Source organism: Pyrenophora tritici-repentis, chromosome 1 (assembly GCF_003171515.1).
Source record: "Pyrenophora tritici-repentis strain M4 chromosome 1, whole genome shotgun sequence".
Lineage (NCBI taxonomy): Eukaryota > Fungi > Ascomycota > Dothideomycetes > Pleosporales > Pleosporaceae > Pyrenophora > Pyrenophora tritici-repentis.
Genome location: NC_089390.1, coordinates 8,643,001 through 8,659,298, shown reverse-complemented (window position 1 = coordinate 8,659,298; position 16,298 = coordinate 8,643,001). Strand labels below are relative to the sequence as shown.

Below are 16,298 nucleotides of genomic sequence, written 5' to 3'. Positions count from 1 at the left end.
GCACGGGATATGCAACTTGTAAGCCAATACGTCACCGCTTCCGGATCACGGGGACGCGATTTCCGTTTCCCCGCCATCCAAAAACCCATCTTTAGATCTGCATCCTGGAAAGCACAACAATCAAGGGGACGTTGATTTTTCCTCCCGGGAACTTATAGGTGTGATATGGTCTGACGAACACAACATACCAATTAAACTTTATCCGCCAAATTGCATGCAATCCGCCTACGGTAAATTGCCTACAAGCCGTCTGTACCCCGGATCTCGGGCGCATAGCTCACTTTTGGCGCCCAGGTTCTTGGTACTCTATAGGAGCTCTTGTCCAGGCTTGTCCCGCCGGATGAACATCCGCTAAGTGAAGGTTTGCCGTACCGCTAGTTATGAAAGGGGAGGCTATGGAAGCCGGTGGTGCCAAATCGGGATCGACTGAAACATGGCTTTCACTCGGCACTCTAGCGATCGTAGCTCATCGTCTGTATTACGAATATGTACACGTGGGTTTCGCAAGCTAGCAATTCATCGCCATTTCACGTTTTCTCCGCTTACGCTCTGCACATCGAGCATGAGAGTTTGCATTGCAGCTGATGAGGCTACTCGGTAGGTCACAGTAAAATCCTAAGTCTTACTCGCTCAGAGAAAAAAACCTGAGCTTGCGCGCGCGCCGGTCACCTTCTTTCTGTAGTCTTACCAGTGTAGATACCCATCCTTGGCGTACCAAACTGAAGAACCATCGATTACATGATCTTGACGAGAGCTCTACCAACTTCTTCCCTTTTGCCCCTTACCAGTGCAGATGCTAGGCTAAGCTCTAGATTCTGATAGTACCTGGGTGTCATAAAATACTGGACAGTATGGGTAAGCACCCAATAGACGTGTCTAGCGACTACAGTGGCTTTTTTACACTGATATGTCTAATATTTTATGACATCCGGGTGATAGCAAATATGTCCATATATTTGATAGTTCTAGGTTGACAGAGACCAGCATCGATCGTGTAGTAAAAAGGGCATGTTCGCAGTGTAACGCAGAGAAGAACGTCAACCATATCTCGAAAGAAGGCGAGAGGTATTTTTTATGTAGAAAGAACATTGTAGTAGTGGAAGCGCTTCAACGACCCTCCACGTCCATCATGAGCTCTTTCCACCAGATACCCAGGCCGTTCTTGCGAAAAAATCCAAACTCGCGCCATGACAACCCCATGGAAAGACCCGAGTCCTGATGATGTATTAACGTTCAAATACACCCCACAGTTGTAAAATCTTCATACAAAAACAACACACACACACACACACACATCCGTCATTCCTACCAGTGCACGCTCATAACCCCACTCATTGTATAGAACAGCACTACACGATATCACCAGCAGGCGATCCACCACAACATCCCATCTCGAATCGCTACCAGATGATAAAAACTCCAGCAAACGACCACAACGTATCCTCGAACGTAATTCACGGCGACACGACCATGTGCCAGCTTATATTCTGGACATACAGCTGCTGTCATCATCACGAACAAAATGACACGAGCTTCATACCATGTGGAGACCCGATTATTCAGCAAGGCTCCCACTAGCATTGTCAGAGCATCATACCATTTTCCCGAGTAGGACGACCAGGGCATTGCCTTATGTGCATGGAGAAGCTTATGGCGAGATTGAGGTTTCTGGAGTGAATGCAAAACTGGGAGTAGTTACTTCCTATTTGGTTTCCTACTATGGCCACCGGCCCCGACGCCGACGCCGTCGCCGTCGTAATGTATGCGTGGTGGGAGCTGCTTGCAGAGCTCGTCTCTTGACGCCGATGTAAACGGGGGATGCGTTAAGCAGAGAGTGGATGGGGGGATGGTAGGTCGTATTCCTATCATCTCATTGTGGACCTTCGCTGACTCTAGTAGTTTTCCTTGTAGTACTTTCACACAAAGTCTTTGTTGCCATAGTTTGGCAACTACAGAAAAGCTTTGACATAGGACAGATCAATCTTCTGCTTCCCAGTGGAAGAATTTTTACTCTTGCACAGCTCAAATCACAATTCATTAGCGATTGCACAGCACGGATGCCAGATCGTGGTCAAGAGTTATGATTTGATCATATCAGATCCGCTGACCAGCTATTTAATGAGCTGATCCTTCTCCCCATCATCGTCGCTCTCTTCTTCCTCACTATCTGTCTCGTACTCGCTTTCCTCTTCCGTCTCTTCTTCGTCCGTCTCCTCCTCACTGCCACTTTCCTCCTCCTCTTCAGCCAACCAGTCATCGAGCGTCTTCTCCTTCTGTAGTGCCTTGGGTGCACCACCGACGCCCATGTCTCCACTCATACCGTTCAAGGTCCTTGGGCTGAGCATGCTGTCAGGTGTCGCCCTGCTGCTGCCACCTGCTGCGGCATCTAGCCTTTCTGCTGCCGACATATTCTTCGCAGACTCGTATGCTGAGATGTATGTTGATGAAGAAGCCGAAGCGGCTTCGTCGCGCAGCGCTGGATCTGGCTCCTGGCCTTCTTTGACCCAGCGTGGTAGGTTTTCGTAGCCGCGTAAGCCACCAACACCGCCTTCGTCGCCGATCACCAGGCTGGCGCTACCAAGGACATAATCTTTTCGTGTTTCACTGGGGCTTGGGATGTGTGGAACAGGTTTTGGTGCGAGGAGTAGGAGCGAGGCTAGCTGTGTGGAGGTCGGCGTTGCGAGTAATGCTTTATAGACTCGCGCGCGGTCGCGAAGGTCGTAGGAGGTGTCATATCTTACTAATAAAAGTACGTAGCTGTAAAGTGCCTCGATAATATGTGGCTTTTCTTCCTGTTGAGGTTCGGAGGTCTGCGGCGGGGACTCGAGATGCTCCTCTCTGAACCCACCATGCTCTTCTTGGAAGTCGTCCATAGGAGATGGGTTCGGCTTAGGCTCTTCAATCTTTGGCTCTGGAGGTGGATTTGCAGCCAGGTGATGTACATAGACCTTTGCAGCCAATAACACGATTTGGAGTTTTGCCGGCTCAGCTTCGTCTGCGAAGCCCTTTACCAGGATACGCAATACATCCGCGGCAATGTTGTTCTCCGGATCGATGCCAGAGAATTCTCCGACTAGCCATATGATGCTTGCACGGGCCTGAGGGCTTGTCGCTGCATCCAAGTGTTTCGCTAACCGGACTACAGTCGTGCGATGAGCGTTCGGGTCTCGCTGGATCAAATGTCGAATGACTTCAAGGGACTCGGCCACTAGATGGGTATCTGCGGAGCCGATGTGCTTTAGTAGTAATTTTAGGCACCTCGCTGATGTTTGGGGGCTTGTAGCTGGGCTTTGCGAGCAACGACCGATTGCTCGAACCGATTCCTTGACCAAAGCTGGATCCAGACTCCCGGAATGCGAGAAATGGCTAAGTTCCGCCAGTATCAGACTCTGTAGTCTCAACTGTGCGTAGGGAAATATGAGTGTCAGCATTTCCAGCTTCAACTGCCATATGTGCGGCGCATCAGTCGATCGCACCAGGAAATGCGTGTAGTATTTTACAAAAGGCTCCGGATGCGTTAGGCAGACCTGTACGATATTGTACAGCGCGATGTGCTGAATGTCCGCCGCGGATCGCAGGAGGGATATCAATGGTCCAATGGCCTGGGTCAAGTATTCGGGGGTACCGAGGTAGAGATATGTCCTTGCTACTGCTATCACCACGGCCGCATTGCGAGACTGAAGAAGCGATTGACAGCCTTTGAGCAGCATTTCGAGATCAGGGTCTAGAATTGCAATTTCTTCCATGTCCTGTTCCTGTTCCTCCTCTTCAGACTCGCTCTCCGAATCATCGTAGAAGCCTTTTGTCGACTGTACAGGCTTGGTGTTCGTGTTGGCACCTGCAGCCCTCTTGACCTTTTTCGTCCGTCTTGGAAAGCATTTGCGCGCGTAGACCATCATGAGTCGCAAAGTCGCCAATTGACCCCACTCATCCATGTCGACCAACTTTCGTACCAAGGACCGATAGTGCGGGTGTATCAGATCCAAGCGCTCTGGACATAGTTCTAAGAAGGACGCTACGGCCGCTCCCGTCACAAAATACTGCTTGTCTCCCAACAGTGTCGAAAGGTAGTCGAGCAATTGAGGCTCTGTGTTCGGATCTAGTCTGTAACACTTGGGTATGGCCAGAGCTGCTGCTCGCCTCACATATGGCGACATGTCTCCAGAACCGCGCTTGATACCCAAGCTCACAATCTGGCTGATGACTGGCACTCGTATGCTAGACATGACGCGTAGGGCGAGCGCACGCAACTGCGGGTTCGTGTCTGTGAGCGACTTTTGTATCGTATTGATGGAAAGAAGCGCGGTGTCCGGCTCGTGTTCGGCATGCTGTAGGAGGTATATGTAGACTAGTTTCTTGACCTGCAGCGAGGGCGAGGCGACGTTCTTGATGACGTGTGAGAAGAAGGGGAGTGTCTGCGAGGGTGGCTGGCGGTAGGACATCTACATGGTCTGTCGTCAGTTACTACACGTTTCCAAGAGTCCCATGGCTGCGACAGTGGTGCAGGTTGGGCGGTGGGGCAGTACCTACAGTGATAACCCGCCGTAGGCCCTCCAGCACATCGCGCTCTGATCTGCTATCAAGGAGCTTCTTGAGCTGGCCCGAGGGCAATTCCTTGGTAGGCGCCCTGCGCACATTGCTGGCATCGCGGGCGGCTTCCAGGGTAAGGTCGCGGGCTGCAGAGAGGGACCAGTGAGCAAAGCTCGAGGGATGCATGACGTCCAACGAAACAATTACATATCCAAGAGTAACTACAGACCTCGCCGAAAAGACGTGGCCGGGCGCACTGGTGTATAGAAAAGTGGAAAGGGCGCCATACCTGTCTCCAGCAAGCTCGATATGCGACTGATGGACTCCATGACAGCGGCCTACGCCAGGATGAGCGCTTCGGTCCGGAGCGTGCGCGCTTCGTCTCTACCCACGAACGGGATGCCGACTATGCAGAGCCAGGGGGAATCCGGTTCTGGGCGTCGTGATAGTGGTTAATCGTGGCAGGGTGCATGCACTTGGGCAGTTCTGGAGTCATGGACAACGTAAGTAGTGGGGGGAATCGGGGAGCGGGAACTACCGCCGATTGGCATCAACCGTCTAGCCGACCATGACATTCACACCGCGTGTGTTCTACTCCGCGTCCCAAAGCAGAATACCCACGCCAAACTGGGCACACACACATGGCACCCGGCACTGATTCAGGAAGCCATATGTCATGTTGCAAACACGGCCGACGGTCCTATGCCCGCTGACGCTCACTGGACTACTTCACCACCTGCTCGCCAATCAGTCCCGCACATGTCCAACACTGCTCATCATTTGCTCGAGTCGAGACGTCTTCCTCCAAGACGTTGCCACTTCACTACAGCAACACCATGGTGAACAAGACCCAGCCAGCACGGAGCAATTGATTGCGCCCACGCTACACAACTTAGTTACCACAACGCACATTCAACTCGTCTTTTGCACGTCTGTGCAGGCCTTGTTAGCCTACCTGACTGCATACGGCCGGCCCGGGGCCCCCGGGGTCGTCGGTGATACTCAAGGAAAAGAGAAGATCGTGTTGGTGAACCCGCTCACTCTGCATGCATCGACGCCATCGTTTTCAGCCCAAGGCCTCTCAAGGTGCTTTGCGACTGTGGCTGAAACAGCTCTCAGGGCTGGCGTCCAGCTTCACGTCGTGGAATGCGCAGGAAAACGTAAAATCGTTGAAAATTCCGACGACGAGGACATGGATATGGACACTGAGCAAGAAGGAACCCAGGCTGAGACAGATGACGAAGATCCATGGGAACAAGAAGTGTCCATCTTGAATGTCTCAGCACGGAGATTTGGTTCTGGGCCTGGTGAGCGAGCGTGGGCGCGTCGCACTGTCAAGGCGAAGAGCATCGCAGCAAGGTGGTTTCACTTCCGCACACTTGGAGATGCGCAAGCACATCAAGGCCATGGGTGAAATACAATACGCTCTCGTGATGGATGTGAAAAGTGCTGAAATTTTTGATCCCCCAATGCGACCAGATCGATACCTGGTCAGACTCTATTCGCCCTCCTAGATCATCGACCGTCAGCCGTCGCTTCGTTACTTCGTGGGAGCCCAAGCTACCCGGAATGTCCACCATTTCCAATTCAAAGATATTGCCAACTTGCTCATGTCGCTACATGGTCGTCCCCATACCCACCATCATCCAGTCGCCTATTGCCAGTCCTTCTTGATGTCGAAAGACCACTTGAACTGCAGATGGACCTGGTTGTCATCGTCGACGAACTTGGAGACGGCTGTGTAGTGGCCACGGCCGAGCATGCCAGAGGGCGCGGTTTCAGGCTCGACTAAAGCATCGTTAGTAATGCGGTAGATTGAAGCTTCTCACATGTACGTACATTTCTTCTCGTAGAAAGGCTTCTCTTCAGTGCTAGGACCATATGAGCCCTACCGTAGCTGTCAGCAATTGTCCAAATCTCCCGCCGCAGCAGCAAGACGTACCATCATCTCCTGCAGCTTGTCGCTGACTCCCATACGCGTGACCTTTTGGAGGTACTTCAAACCAGCAAGAATCTCATGCTGAACCTTGAATTGCGCCTTCATGCGGAACTTTGCACCCTCCTTGATGGTAAAGGGCTTCTTCTCGAGAGCTTCAAGCGCGCCGGGTGCCCGCAGGTCGATGATGATGTCGTCGCGACCTTCAACCTCGAGACCAAGAGAGAGAATGATACATTTGCGGGGATCGTCGGGGTCGGAGATGTCCTTGCCTTGACCAAGACCAAGGGATGCCTTCCACTTTTGCAGAGACTCGTCGTTTTGGTCTGGGGGTCTAGGTCAGTACATATGTGAGGCGCGTGGCTCTCGGCGGAGGGCGAAGAGCATGAAAGAGAGAGCTGGAGGTGCTTACCTAGCTTCTGGTACTCATCAATCGTCTTCTTCTCACCGACCTTGAAGCCCTCGGTCTGCTCGGGGTGGAGGTCGTCGTGGTCGGCCATGGCAAATGTATAGACAAGTGAAGCTTGGCTGGTTGGTGTAGGAATTCAGGTCAGTTGAGAAAGTCAGTGGAGAAGTTGGAGGGTCAATTGTGAGGATGAGGGGCCAAGGACAAGTCGGCGGCGGAGTGTTGAGCATCAAGAAGGTTAGCGGGGGATTCACCGCTCCCGATAGCTTCGCTCAAGCCATTGGCGGTGCCTGGCGGGGGCCTGCCGCGGCGCTGAATGGTCCCTTTTGCATATTTGGATTTGCCGTATACTTTCCAGACTGTTGCTGCACGAGTCCATGTCGCATTGCTCGACGACCCTCCTTGACGGCGGCTACGTCTCACCAACTGGCACCTGAGACCCTGCATCGAAATCCAGCTGCACCTGTGAGTTATAGCCCTGGACGTCTCCCTGTCAGCGTCGTGACGTGTCCGCGTCTCGGAGATATTTGTGCAATCAGATGGCACTAGATGATGCGGGAGTTCATGTCTCGGCGTGCGCACAAAAAGAAAGTGTAGGACTTTCCAGATTTGTATTCGTATCAACATTACAACTCGCACGTGTCTTCGCTGCATCTGCGTCTTACAACATCCAGGAACATGCATCGATGAATGATTTGCACATTGTCTAGCTAAAGTCGGTTGCATGTTCGTATGCAGCCTACATGGGTTCAATGGCAGAGTTTGCTTCGTAGTGATTGGGGTGTAAAGATATATTTGGGGTGGATTGGACGATACTATCAAGCATGACGGTGGAAACTATCTGGAACGCGTGACTTTCCTAGACACGCCCGTATCAGTCCCAATTCAGCCGCGTGACAGACGTGGACGAGGCCATTTTCGGACAGCAATACGGGGGAATTAACCAGATGGCCAATCGGCACCGCAAAACTTTTGCGTTCGCGAGACCTCTGGGCAGTCGTCTGGGGGTGGCTGGGGCATACCAAGCTAGTGCACAAGGATGGTCGCTCCTTCCTGTCCTCATCGCAACCTGCGAACCGTCAAACGTCTTCCATCACTCCGACCGCGCGCGCACTCTCCTTATCATTGTCGCCGTCGCCAACGCCGTTACTAAGCTTTTTAATCCAATTTCTCCCCTCAAACGACCCAGGTCTCGAGTCTTCGTGTCGCTAGCCAACGCGCGCGTCATACTTACGCAAAGCCTCTCGCGACAACATCTGCGCTGCGCGCTCCACACGTCGCCGATACACGTTGCACTGTACTATAATGAAAAGGGGCGACATGGCCAAAATGGTAAACGGACGCGCTTTGCCCGAGAGGAGGAATCCTCTTCTTGAGCCTACGGAATCAACAATCGGTACGTGACCACGGCGCATCGCATCGTCGCGACAGCCCGACTAACACTCATCTACAGTTGATATTTTGATCCAGAGGCGCCGACTGGGGCAGACGAACCTGGGCGTCAGGCCTGGCATTTCCGGTCTTACCAACGCGACCCAGCCGGAGAACATGGGCACTTTTGACTACGCGCATCTGAGAGTCCCCCTTCCCAAGGATCTCAAAGACTCGGGCATCTTCATGGCGAACAAGCCATCCGCGCAGAACAAGGATCGCAGAGAGTTGACTTTCCCGGAATCATACTTTTTGATGGTACGCGATGAAAAATAGCCTCCTTGCAACTAGCGCGACCGACCGACTGACGCGACAAACAGCGACGCAGCAGTGACGGCTACATTAGTGCGACCGGCATGTTCAAGGCTGCATTTCCATGGGCTTCGCTCATTGAAGAGGACGCGGAGCGCAAGTACCAGAAGACGTTCCCATCTGCCGGTGCCGAGGAGGTTGCTGGAAGCGTGTGGATTGCGCCTGAAGAGGGTGAGTGACAATCGCCACCTTTACACAAGCTGCGCGCTAACAGTATGTGTAGCTCTCGCACTCTCTGAAGAATACGGCATGCGCCACTGGATAGAGGCTCTCCTTGACCCCACGCCTATCGAGAAGGGCAACAAGGATAAATCGAATTCCCACATACAAATGCCACCAAAGTTTGACGTCAAGAACGCCCAGCCCGCCATTCTTCCAACGCCCACCGCTCGCCCAGTCCGCGCTCGCTCCACTCGATCCGTATCACCTAGTAAAGGCGCTACCCCGAGCCGCAAGTTTGCAACCCCGCGCAAGTCTCGATCCACAAGGAGCGGGATGAAGCCCGACGCCACCAAGGGAGATGACTTGTATGCATCGTTTGGCGCTGTTACGCCATCGACTGCGCTACAGACCTCAATTGCAAACGGCACCACACCCTCTGTCTCGTCATTCGACGGCGATGTCAAAGAGAAGGAGGTAGATGAGACTGAGTCTGAGCAAGAAGTCAAAGAAGGAACAGTGCACATTGAGGTCCAGCAGACTGTCGAGACAAATGGCGACACAGAGAAGACCAGCACCAATGTCACCGTCGATGTCCCACATGACCACCCCGCGCTTCCTGAGCCAGAAGACCCGGCCGCTCTGATCGCAGAGGCGAAGCGCATGGTCGCAGAGGCACAAAAGCTTGACGAGGAATCGTCAGCGGGGCCCGTCAAGTCAACAAAGCGGGGTATCGAGGATGTCTTGGACGATGAGGACATTGCGGAAGAGCGCTTGAACAAGCTAGCAAAGGTCGCATACACCACTGAGCAAAAGATGACAAAGGAAAAAGTCACACGGAGGGCACTCGTAGGTGTGGGTATCATGGCAGCTATTGGGTAAGCATTCATTCACTCGTCCAACCGTCAAGCGCATTGCTAACACAACATAGAACGGCTTTCCAGTACCTCGTATAGTTAAATAGTTCCACCTCTCTCCCCCCTCGCCTATGTCTTGGATGGATTCGAAATCATGTCACCTCTCTTCGTCCCTCTTCTTCCACATCTATTTGTCTTGCAGATACCACACCCACCAGTTTTGGCCGTCTTTTGATTTGATTTTTTTCTCTATTACACATGGCGCATGCGAGGGTGGGATTTTGTGGTTTCCGCTGCATCCATGTGTACTGGATACGTACACTGCGCAACGAACAAAAGAACACAAAGGTGGCTCCCTTGGTTTGGAAAGAAAGGGCTCTCTGTCTCTCGTTTCTTTTTGCCAACACATTCGTTCGGCGATATGCAGCTGGGTGTGGTGTGGACGAATAGCAGTCTTATTAATTTGATATCCCCCATTCTTTCCTCGTTCTCATTGAAATAACACATCTACTCAGCATGAACGTTTGCCAGCTCGCCTACTTTCTTGACGGCCTCTTCAAAGTCGTCAAAAGCGTGGATGGGCAGTTTGGCATCTTCTAGTACCTTTTGTCCTTTGGCTTCGTTGGTACCCCGCAATCTGACTACCACGGGTTTCTTCACGTCAAGCTCCTTGAACGCCAGAATGATGCCTTCGGCAATCATATCGCATAGAGTTAGGCCACCGAAGATGTTGACGAACACGACCCCGACGCGTGGATCGGAGAGGACGAGCTTGAAGGACGTTTTGATAGTGTCCGACGTCGCCTTTCCGCCCGTATCGAGGAAGTTCGCTGCGGACGTGGCATGAGGGGGTGCAGAGAGGCGAGCAGAGAGCGTGTCAATGGTATTGAGGGCCAAGCCCGCGCCATTCACCAATGTGCCTACCAGGTTCCTTGGTCCGTCTTTTGCAGCCGACGAGGGCGACGTCTGTGTCCCTTTCTGCCTTGTCCCCGTAGGGAACACGGGTGAAGCGAGAGGCACATATACAATACCTGCATCCTCTGCTTGTTGGTCTGTAGCCGAGATTGAAGCCTCATCTCGCAGGGCGTGGAGATGTGCTTGTCGCTTGCCCGACTTGAACGCTGCGTCGTCAAAGAAGAGGTATGGCGAGTAAATCAATAACTCATCGTCGTCTACGGACAAGGCTAAGTTAACATGGGCGTCGATGGCTTCTTTCTCGGTGTACAAGGTCCAGAGGTTGTGGATTAGTTGCACGACTTGTGCTTTGGCTTTGGGTGGGGCGGCATCGAGTTGTAGGTGGGCGATTGCATCAGCAATGGCTCCAGCGCTTGGGCCGGAGCGATAGTCAAAGGGGAAGCGACGGACGCGTTGGTTCAGCTGTGAGGGGTTTGCAGTGGGTGCAGCGATTATAGAGGGAGAGCGATTAGAGCGATGGGGGGGATATTCCGAGATAATGTGTTGATGGCGAGCCTTCGGGGGGGTAATGTCAGATGGATGTTGTGGCTTTTGAGAAGAGCTGTTGATTGCTCTGCTGTGAGATGAAGGGAATGCTTTTGGTGTAATTGTGTTGGACCTGTGACTGGAACCTGAGGCCGACGCGAGAAGCGAGACGTGTGGTATGAGCGACGTTGTTGCGCTGCTGATTGCTCCTGTGGAAAGTTAGCCTAAGTGAAGGGCATATCTGAGCGACTAAGACTTGCAATCTTTCTGACACTGCGACCGGACTTTGCCAGAATATCCTTTATTACCCCACCAAATTTTGCAGGATGATCCACCATAGTAACGCCAGCTCTTTCCAATGCTTTGTACTTTGACTCCGCCGTACCTTCGCCCAAGCCCACCCACGCACCGGCATGTCCCATTACCTTGCCATGCGGTGCTTGGAAGCCTCCTATGACAGCTGCGATAGGTTTCGGATCCTTAACGCGTCTCCTATAATTTATGATCCAATCCGCTGCCTCCTCTTCGATGGTACCGCCAAGTTCACCCACAACGATAATAGCTTCTGTATCCTTGTCATGCTCAAAAACTTTCAGAGCATCGACAAAATTTGTTCCTGCTATTACGTCGCCTCCGACAGCAATACAAAGGCTCTGACCAAGGCCGGCCCTAGTCAAAGATCCGACCGTCTCGTACGAGAGAGTACCGGATTTTGCTACAATACCGATGTGGCCAGGGGAAAAGGTCGGCAATGGCTGAAAACCAATTCTGCATCGACCAATAGCTGAGATTATGCCGGGTGCGTTGGCACCAATAAGCCGCGACTTTGATTGTGATTGCAGCATTGAATGTATCTACTCTGATTAGCCAGCTATCTTGCCAGGCACCAGCGTACAGTGACAACTCACCCTCATCATATCATGCAAGGGGATATGCTCAGCCACTGCAACAATGAGTGGGACCTCAGCCTTGATCGCCTCTTCAATCGCAGCAGTAGCCTGATGTGCAGCCACGTAGATGCCTGTTGCATCCGGCTTCAATTGCTCCATTGCCGCCCTCACAGATGGCAATACTGGCAAACCCAGATGCTCTCCAGATCCATTGGGCTTCACACCGCCAACTACGTTGGTGCCCCATTGTATTGATTCTTTTGCGTTTGCGGTGGCCTGTTTCCCTGTGAAACCTTGGAAGATGACGCGTGTGTGTGCGCCGATCTTGAGATTCTGAATGGTAGAGTCGTAGCCATTGCGCCGAAGGGACGTTGAGAATGAAGACCGGGTTGTCCAGTAACCATGATACTTGGTCCTACAGATTGCGTTGCGTAGACCGTGCGCTTGCTGTGAAAGCATGTCGGATAGGATGAATCTGAAACCTCAAATCGACGTCATAGATTGCAGCGTCAGCAAAAAGGAAGGGGCTGGCGAACGGACGATAAACAAACGTCTTTCTATTCGCCAATACTAAAAATACAAAATGAAGTAAAAAAGCTCTAGGATCTATGAGTTTTACCCATGAAGTGCTTTGATAGATTGTGAGTGGATAAGTGTGTTGTAACAGCGGAAGTAACCGAGCTGCATTCAGGCTACTCACATGTAACCGAATGTACCCCTCATACATCCGAAGATCGGTGTATACCTGGGACGGCTCCGTGTACAACCCCCACAAGTACCTAGAGTCTTGGCTTTCTTACAGTCTTATCATGTAATTTTAACATGCGACTTTCACAAGCACGACATGACCCTGCAGGAAGGCTTAGAGCCTCGGGCGGTTTTCCTGTTGCACAAAAGCTGACCTCAGGACAAAACTTGGTAGAGTTATCCGTAGCCACTCAAGTAACTTCTCACTGAAAACCTGTCAGGCTTACTTACGTAGCGCCGAGAATGCGAGAATGTTCGGGTTTGACGAGATACGTTGTTACCACTGCAAACGCTGCCAACCTGACATGCGCGCGATTCGGGCAGTTTATCAAGTATCGTATGCCGAGGCCAAAGTGCCTTGCATTACCCCGGATCCGCGAGAGTGGGTCGCGTGACGTGCTGGCGTTGACTCGCGTGGCTTTCTACACATCACCCGGGCACGTCAAACGAGACTTTCACCGCCGGCCCCGTCATTTCCACCGCCTCCTACTCGTCCACGCACTCCACTAGAGCTGGCACGAGACTTGCCGTCATCGCTGTGATCAGAAACATGGCCGAGGCGAAGCATGACCGTGGAAGCGGAAGGAATGGAGCCTGGGGGCCCATGGCTCGCTCTTTATGCCTTTGATCGCTTGCTACCGCCTAGTTCTCACGATACCCTATTTGATTCTCGCTCTCCTTCTCTTTTGTGAACTGCTAACTGCGCTACTCTTCTTCTAGAGACGTCCCTTGTCTTGCGCGAGTCAATCTAAGAGCTGTCGCCATGCTACATCAGCTGGTCCTCCTTACGGGCTTGGTCAACTATTCCTATGCCTTCTCGATACCACCTCTACCTCGCATGAGCACCTTTGTAGGCGCCAGCCATGCCCAAGCACAGCAGCAACCGCTTCAAGACACGCTCGAAGCCTGGATAGCAAAGGAAGAGCGTATTGCGCTGGACAAGCTTCTGGCAAATGTCGCGCCGGGTGGCAGTAATGTCAAAGGAAAAGGCGTCGCGGATGGCACAGTCATTGCTAGTCCCAGCCATACTGCGCCTGACTATTGGTTTCAATGTTTGTATTTCCAACAGGCTAATGGTACTTCACAATACTGACCAAAACCAGGGGTCCGAGATGCAGCCATCACGATGGACACCGTCGTAGACGTCTACGCCGAAGATCCAACTTCGTCTCGTGCATCCTCACTCTCCACTATCCTCGATGCCTACGCTTCTCTGCAACGCGATATTCAGCATACATCAAACCCATCGGGTAAATTCCATGACCTATCTGGTCTCGGAGAGCCCAAGTTCCAAGTCGATGGCAAGCCGTTCACAGGATCATGGGGTAGGCCTCAGCGTGACGGCCCGGCTCTACGCGCTCTGACGCTCATGCACTACCTCCGTGAATACAACTCCTCACACCCCTCGCTCTGGACCTCCACCAGTTCAGCAGACTTCTTCAGACCATTCTATGCTGTGGAGATGCCGCCTCGCAGCGTCATCAAAGCGGATTTGGAGTATGTGAGCCACTTCTGGAACCAGTCTTCGTTCGACCTCTGGGAGGAGGTAGAGGGGCTGCACTTCTTCAACTTGATGGTCAGCGCGAAGAGTCTGAGAGAGGGCAGTAGCCTGGCGAGGTCCTTCGGAGATGTTGGTGCCGCAGAGTGGTACGAGAAGCAAGCAGGATATATTGAAAACCTCTTGGTCAAGTTTTGGAATGCGCAGAAAGGTCACCTCGTTGAGACGCTATGGAGCAAGCGAAGCGGCTTGGACTGCGGATTGCTTCTTGGCTCCCTTCACGGTCAAGCGTCTGAAGGATCAGCCCATAAGGCTGTGTACCCTCCGTGGTCAGACGAGATTCTCGTCTCGCTACTCGCCCTGACTCGCGACCAGCGAGACCGCTTTCCAATCAACAGCAGGCCCTCTGATGAGAACCAAGATGATGATGTCAACGAGGAATCCTTCCAAGGCACAGGTATTGGACGTTATCCCGAGGACGTGTATGACGGCTATGGCGATTCTAACCGTGGTGGTAACCCATGGTTCCTATGCACATCCAGCGCTGCCGATATCTTATACCGCACCGCATCCCACATCTCAGTTGCTGGCAATTTGACTATCACGGATGTCGGTCTACCCTTTTACGAATCCCTGCTCGCATCTTCTTCGCTCGATGTCAATGTCGGCACTTTTGGTCCCTCGGATGCGCTCTTCTACTCTGTCGTTGAGCGCTTGCAGTTTACTGCCGACCAGTTCCTCGAAGTAGTCAAGTCGCATGTGGATGCTGAGGGCAGCATGAGTGAGCAGTTTGACCGCGTCACAGGATTCATGCGAGGCGCTGTTGATTTGACTTGGAGCTACGGGGCCTTCTTACACGCTGTCAGGGCTAGGAAAGTGCTTCAAGCTCTATGAAAGATGGGGCCCCGCCGCGGGATAGCAATTGATAGGGAGGAGGAAGAGAAGGACGAGCTATGAGCTATGATCATCACACAAGGCTGGGTCTTTTTACGAATTACGAACTAGCACGGAGTTTTTGGGAAGAACAGACGTTGCCGCTGGTTAGATGGATACACCTCGATATACCCTCGTTTTATCTTACACTTGAATAAACGCTTATTTTTATAAACATACTGTATTTCCACCCAGCTAAGCTATCATGACAGAGATATCTGTGATACTCGCTTAGGTGACCTGAACGATATGCGCCTCGCCGACTTACGTCCATGCATCGTTGACTCCTTCCTCACTCTGCACCGCAATTTTTGTACCCGCAGGGATCCTGCATTTGTTTCTATATCAATGTCATCTCGCACAGTGACAGTCACATCTACAGCGAAGTGCGGTCTATCTATCGGAGCTCTTGCGAGTAGAGGACAATGAGAGCCTTGGTCAAGAAAAAGATTGATAAGGTCACTAGTATGCAGCACTGCAACAGAGCTGCATGGGAAGTGTAAGCTATAACGTAGCTTCGACGCTGCAGTGAACGGCTTATATCCTTACCGCCCGTATGCATCCGGACACTGCTTCCGCCAATCGTCCCTCATCCCTTAACATCATAGACTCAACCCACAAATCTCACCAGATCCCAGCACGCGGCTGGCTTGTCCGAAGCGCTTCTAATGACTGTGAGGGTCATCCTGGATGCGTAGAATTGGTGACATATGAGGCTGTAGCTTCGCTGGACCCTCACGTGATGGTGCGCCTTTGATGGTCTAGGTAGCGGGACTGCATCCTTCTTGCTTTCATGCGCATTTAGCAAGAATGGCCACCCTCTTCACAGATACAATAGGCTCAAGGCTGTGCGTTCGGATATGCAATGCTGCAGTTGGCAACTACAGGTGACGTGATAGACGCAAAAGCCATACGTTTTGATGTGCCCACACTGTATACAGCCAGAAAAGTGAGTGTGTGTGTGGAATGTTTGCTTGACACCAGTGCTATTTCCTTTGTGCCAGTGTACGTGGAAAATTTGCTTGACACAGGTGCTCCTGTCTCTGGGCTCAGGTCACGTGTGTCTGTGCGTAACGCACTTACTTAAACCCAACGCTGCTGCCTTGTTTTGCTCCTCACTCCGAAAACCTCTCACTCAAAAAGCCTTCCCTTACTTCAT

The 16,298-nt window shown here is 52.2% G+C and overlaps 6 protein-coding genes across 6 annotated transcripts; 3 read left to right on the top strand and 3 right to left on the bottom strand.

The window, feature by feature from the left end:
* Positions 1-1,555: 1,555 nt before the first annotated feature.
* PtrM4_033440 (Vesicle coat complex, various subunit) lies at positions 1,556-4,859 on the bottom strand (the record flags this gene model as incomplete). Its single annotated transcript, XM_066104043.1, has 4 exons — positions 1,556-1,574; positions 2,251-4,442; positions 4,531-4,676; positions 4,820-4,859. The coding sequence occupies 4 exons, from the start codon at positions 4,857-4,859 to the stop codon at positions 1,556-1,558; spliced, it is 2,397 nt and encodes a 798-aa protein (XP_065966245.1).
* Positions 4,860-5,206: 347 nt separating this feature from the next.
* PtrM4_033430 (uncharacterized protein) lies at positions 5,207-5,944 on the top strand (the record flags this gene model as incomplete). Its single annotated transcript, XM_001939167.1, has 1 exon — positions 5,207-5,944. One exon carries the CDS (start codon positions 5,207-5,209, stop codon positions 5,942-5,944), a length of 738 nt encoding a protein of 245 aa, XP_001939202.1.
* Positions 5,945-6,184: 240 nt separating this feature from the next.
* PtrM4_033420 (Rho GDP-dissociation inhibitor 2) lies at positions 6,185-6,966 on the bottom strand (the record flags this gene model as incomplete). The annotated part of the gene is made up of 4 exons (XM_001939166.2): positions 6,185-6,318; positions 6,370-6,418; positions 6,473-6,792; positions 6,879-6,966. 4 exons carry the CDS (start codon positions 6,964-6,966, stop codon positions 6,185-6,187), a joined length of 591 nt encoding a protein of 196 aa, XP_001939201.1.
* A 1,235-nt stretch (positions 6,967-8,201) lies between these two features.
* Positions 8,202-9,730, top strand: PtrM4_033410 (KilA-N domain containing protein; the record flags this gene model as incomplete). Its single annotated transcript, XM_001939165.1, has 5 exons — positions 8,202-8,268; positions 8,326-8,561; positions 8,624-8,786; positions 8,839-9,652; positions 9,706-9,730. The coding sequence occupies 5 exons, from the start codon at positions 8,202-8,204 to the stop codon at positions 9,728-9,730; spliced, it is 1,305 nt and encodes a 434-aa protein (XP_001939200.1).
* A 408-nt stretch (positions 9,731-10,138) lies between these two features.
* PtrM4_033400 (SucD, Succinyl-CoA synthetase, alpha subunit) lies at positions 10,139-12,420 on the bottom strand (the record flags this gene model as incomplete). Its single annotated transcript, XM_066104042.1, has 3 exons — positions 10,139-11,280; positions 11,457-11,925; positions 11,980-12,420. The coding sequence occupies 3 exons, from the start codon at positions 12,418-12,420 to the stop codon at positions 10,139-10,141; spliced, it is 2,052 nt and encodes a 683-aa protein (XP_065966244.1).
* Positions 12,421-13,471: 1,051 nt separating this feature from the next.
* PtrM4_033390 (SGA1, Glucoamylase and related glycosyl hydrolase) lies at positions 13,472-15,100 on the top strand (the record flags this gene model as incomplete). The annotated part of the gene is made up of 2 exons (XM_001939163.2): positions 13,472-13,760; positions 13,812-15,100. The coding sequence occupies 2 exons, from the start codon at positions 13,472-13,474 to the stop codon at positions 15,098-15,100; spliced, it is 1,578 nt and encodes a 525-aa protein (XP_001939198.1).
* Between the last annotated feature and the right edge of the window lie 1,198 nt (positions 15,101-16,298).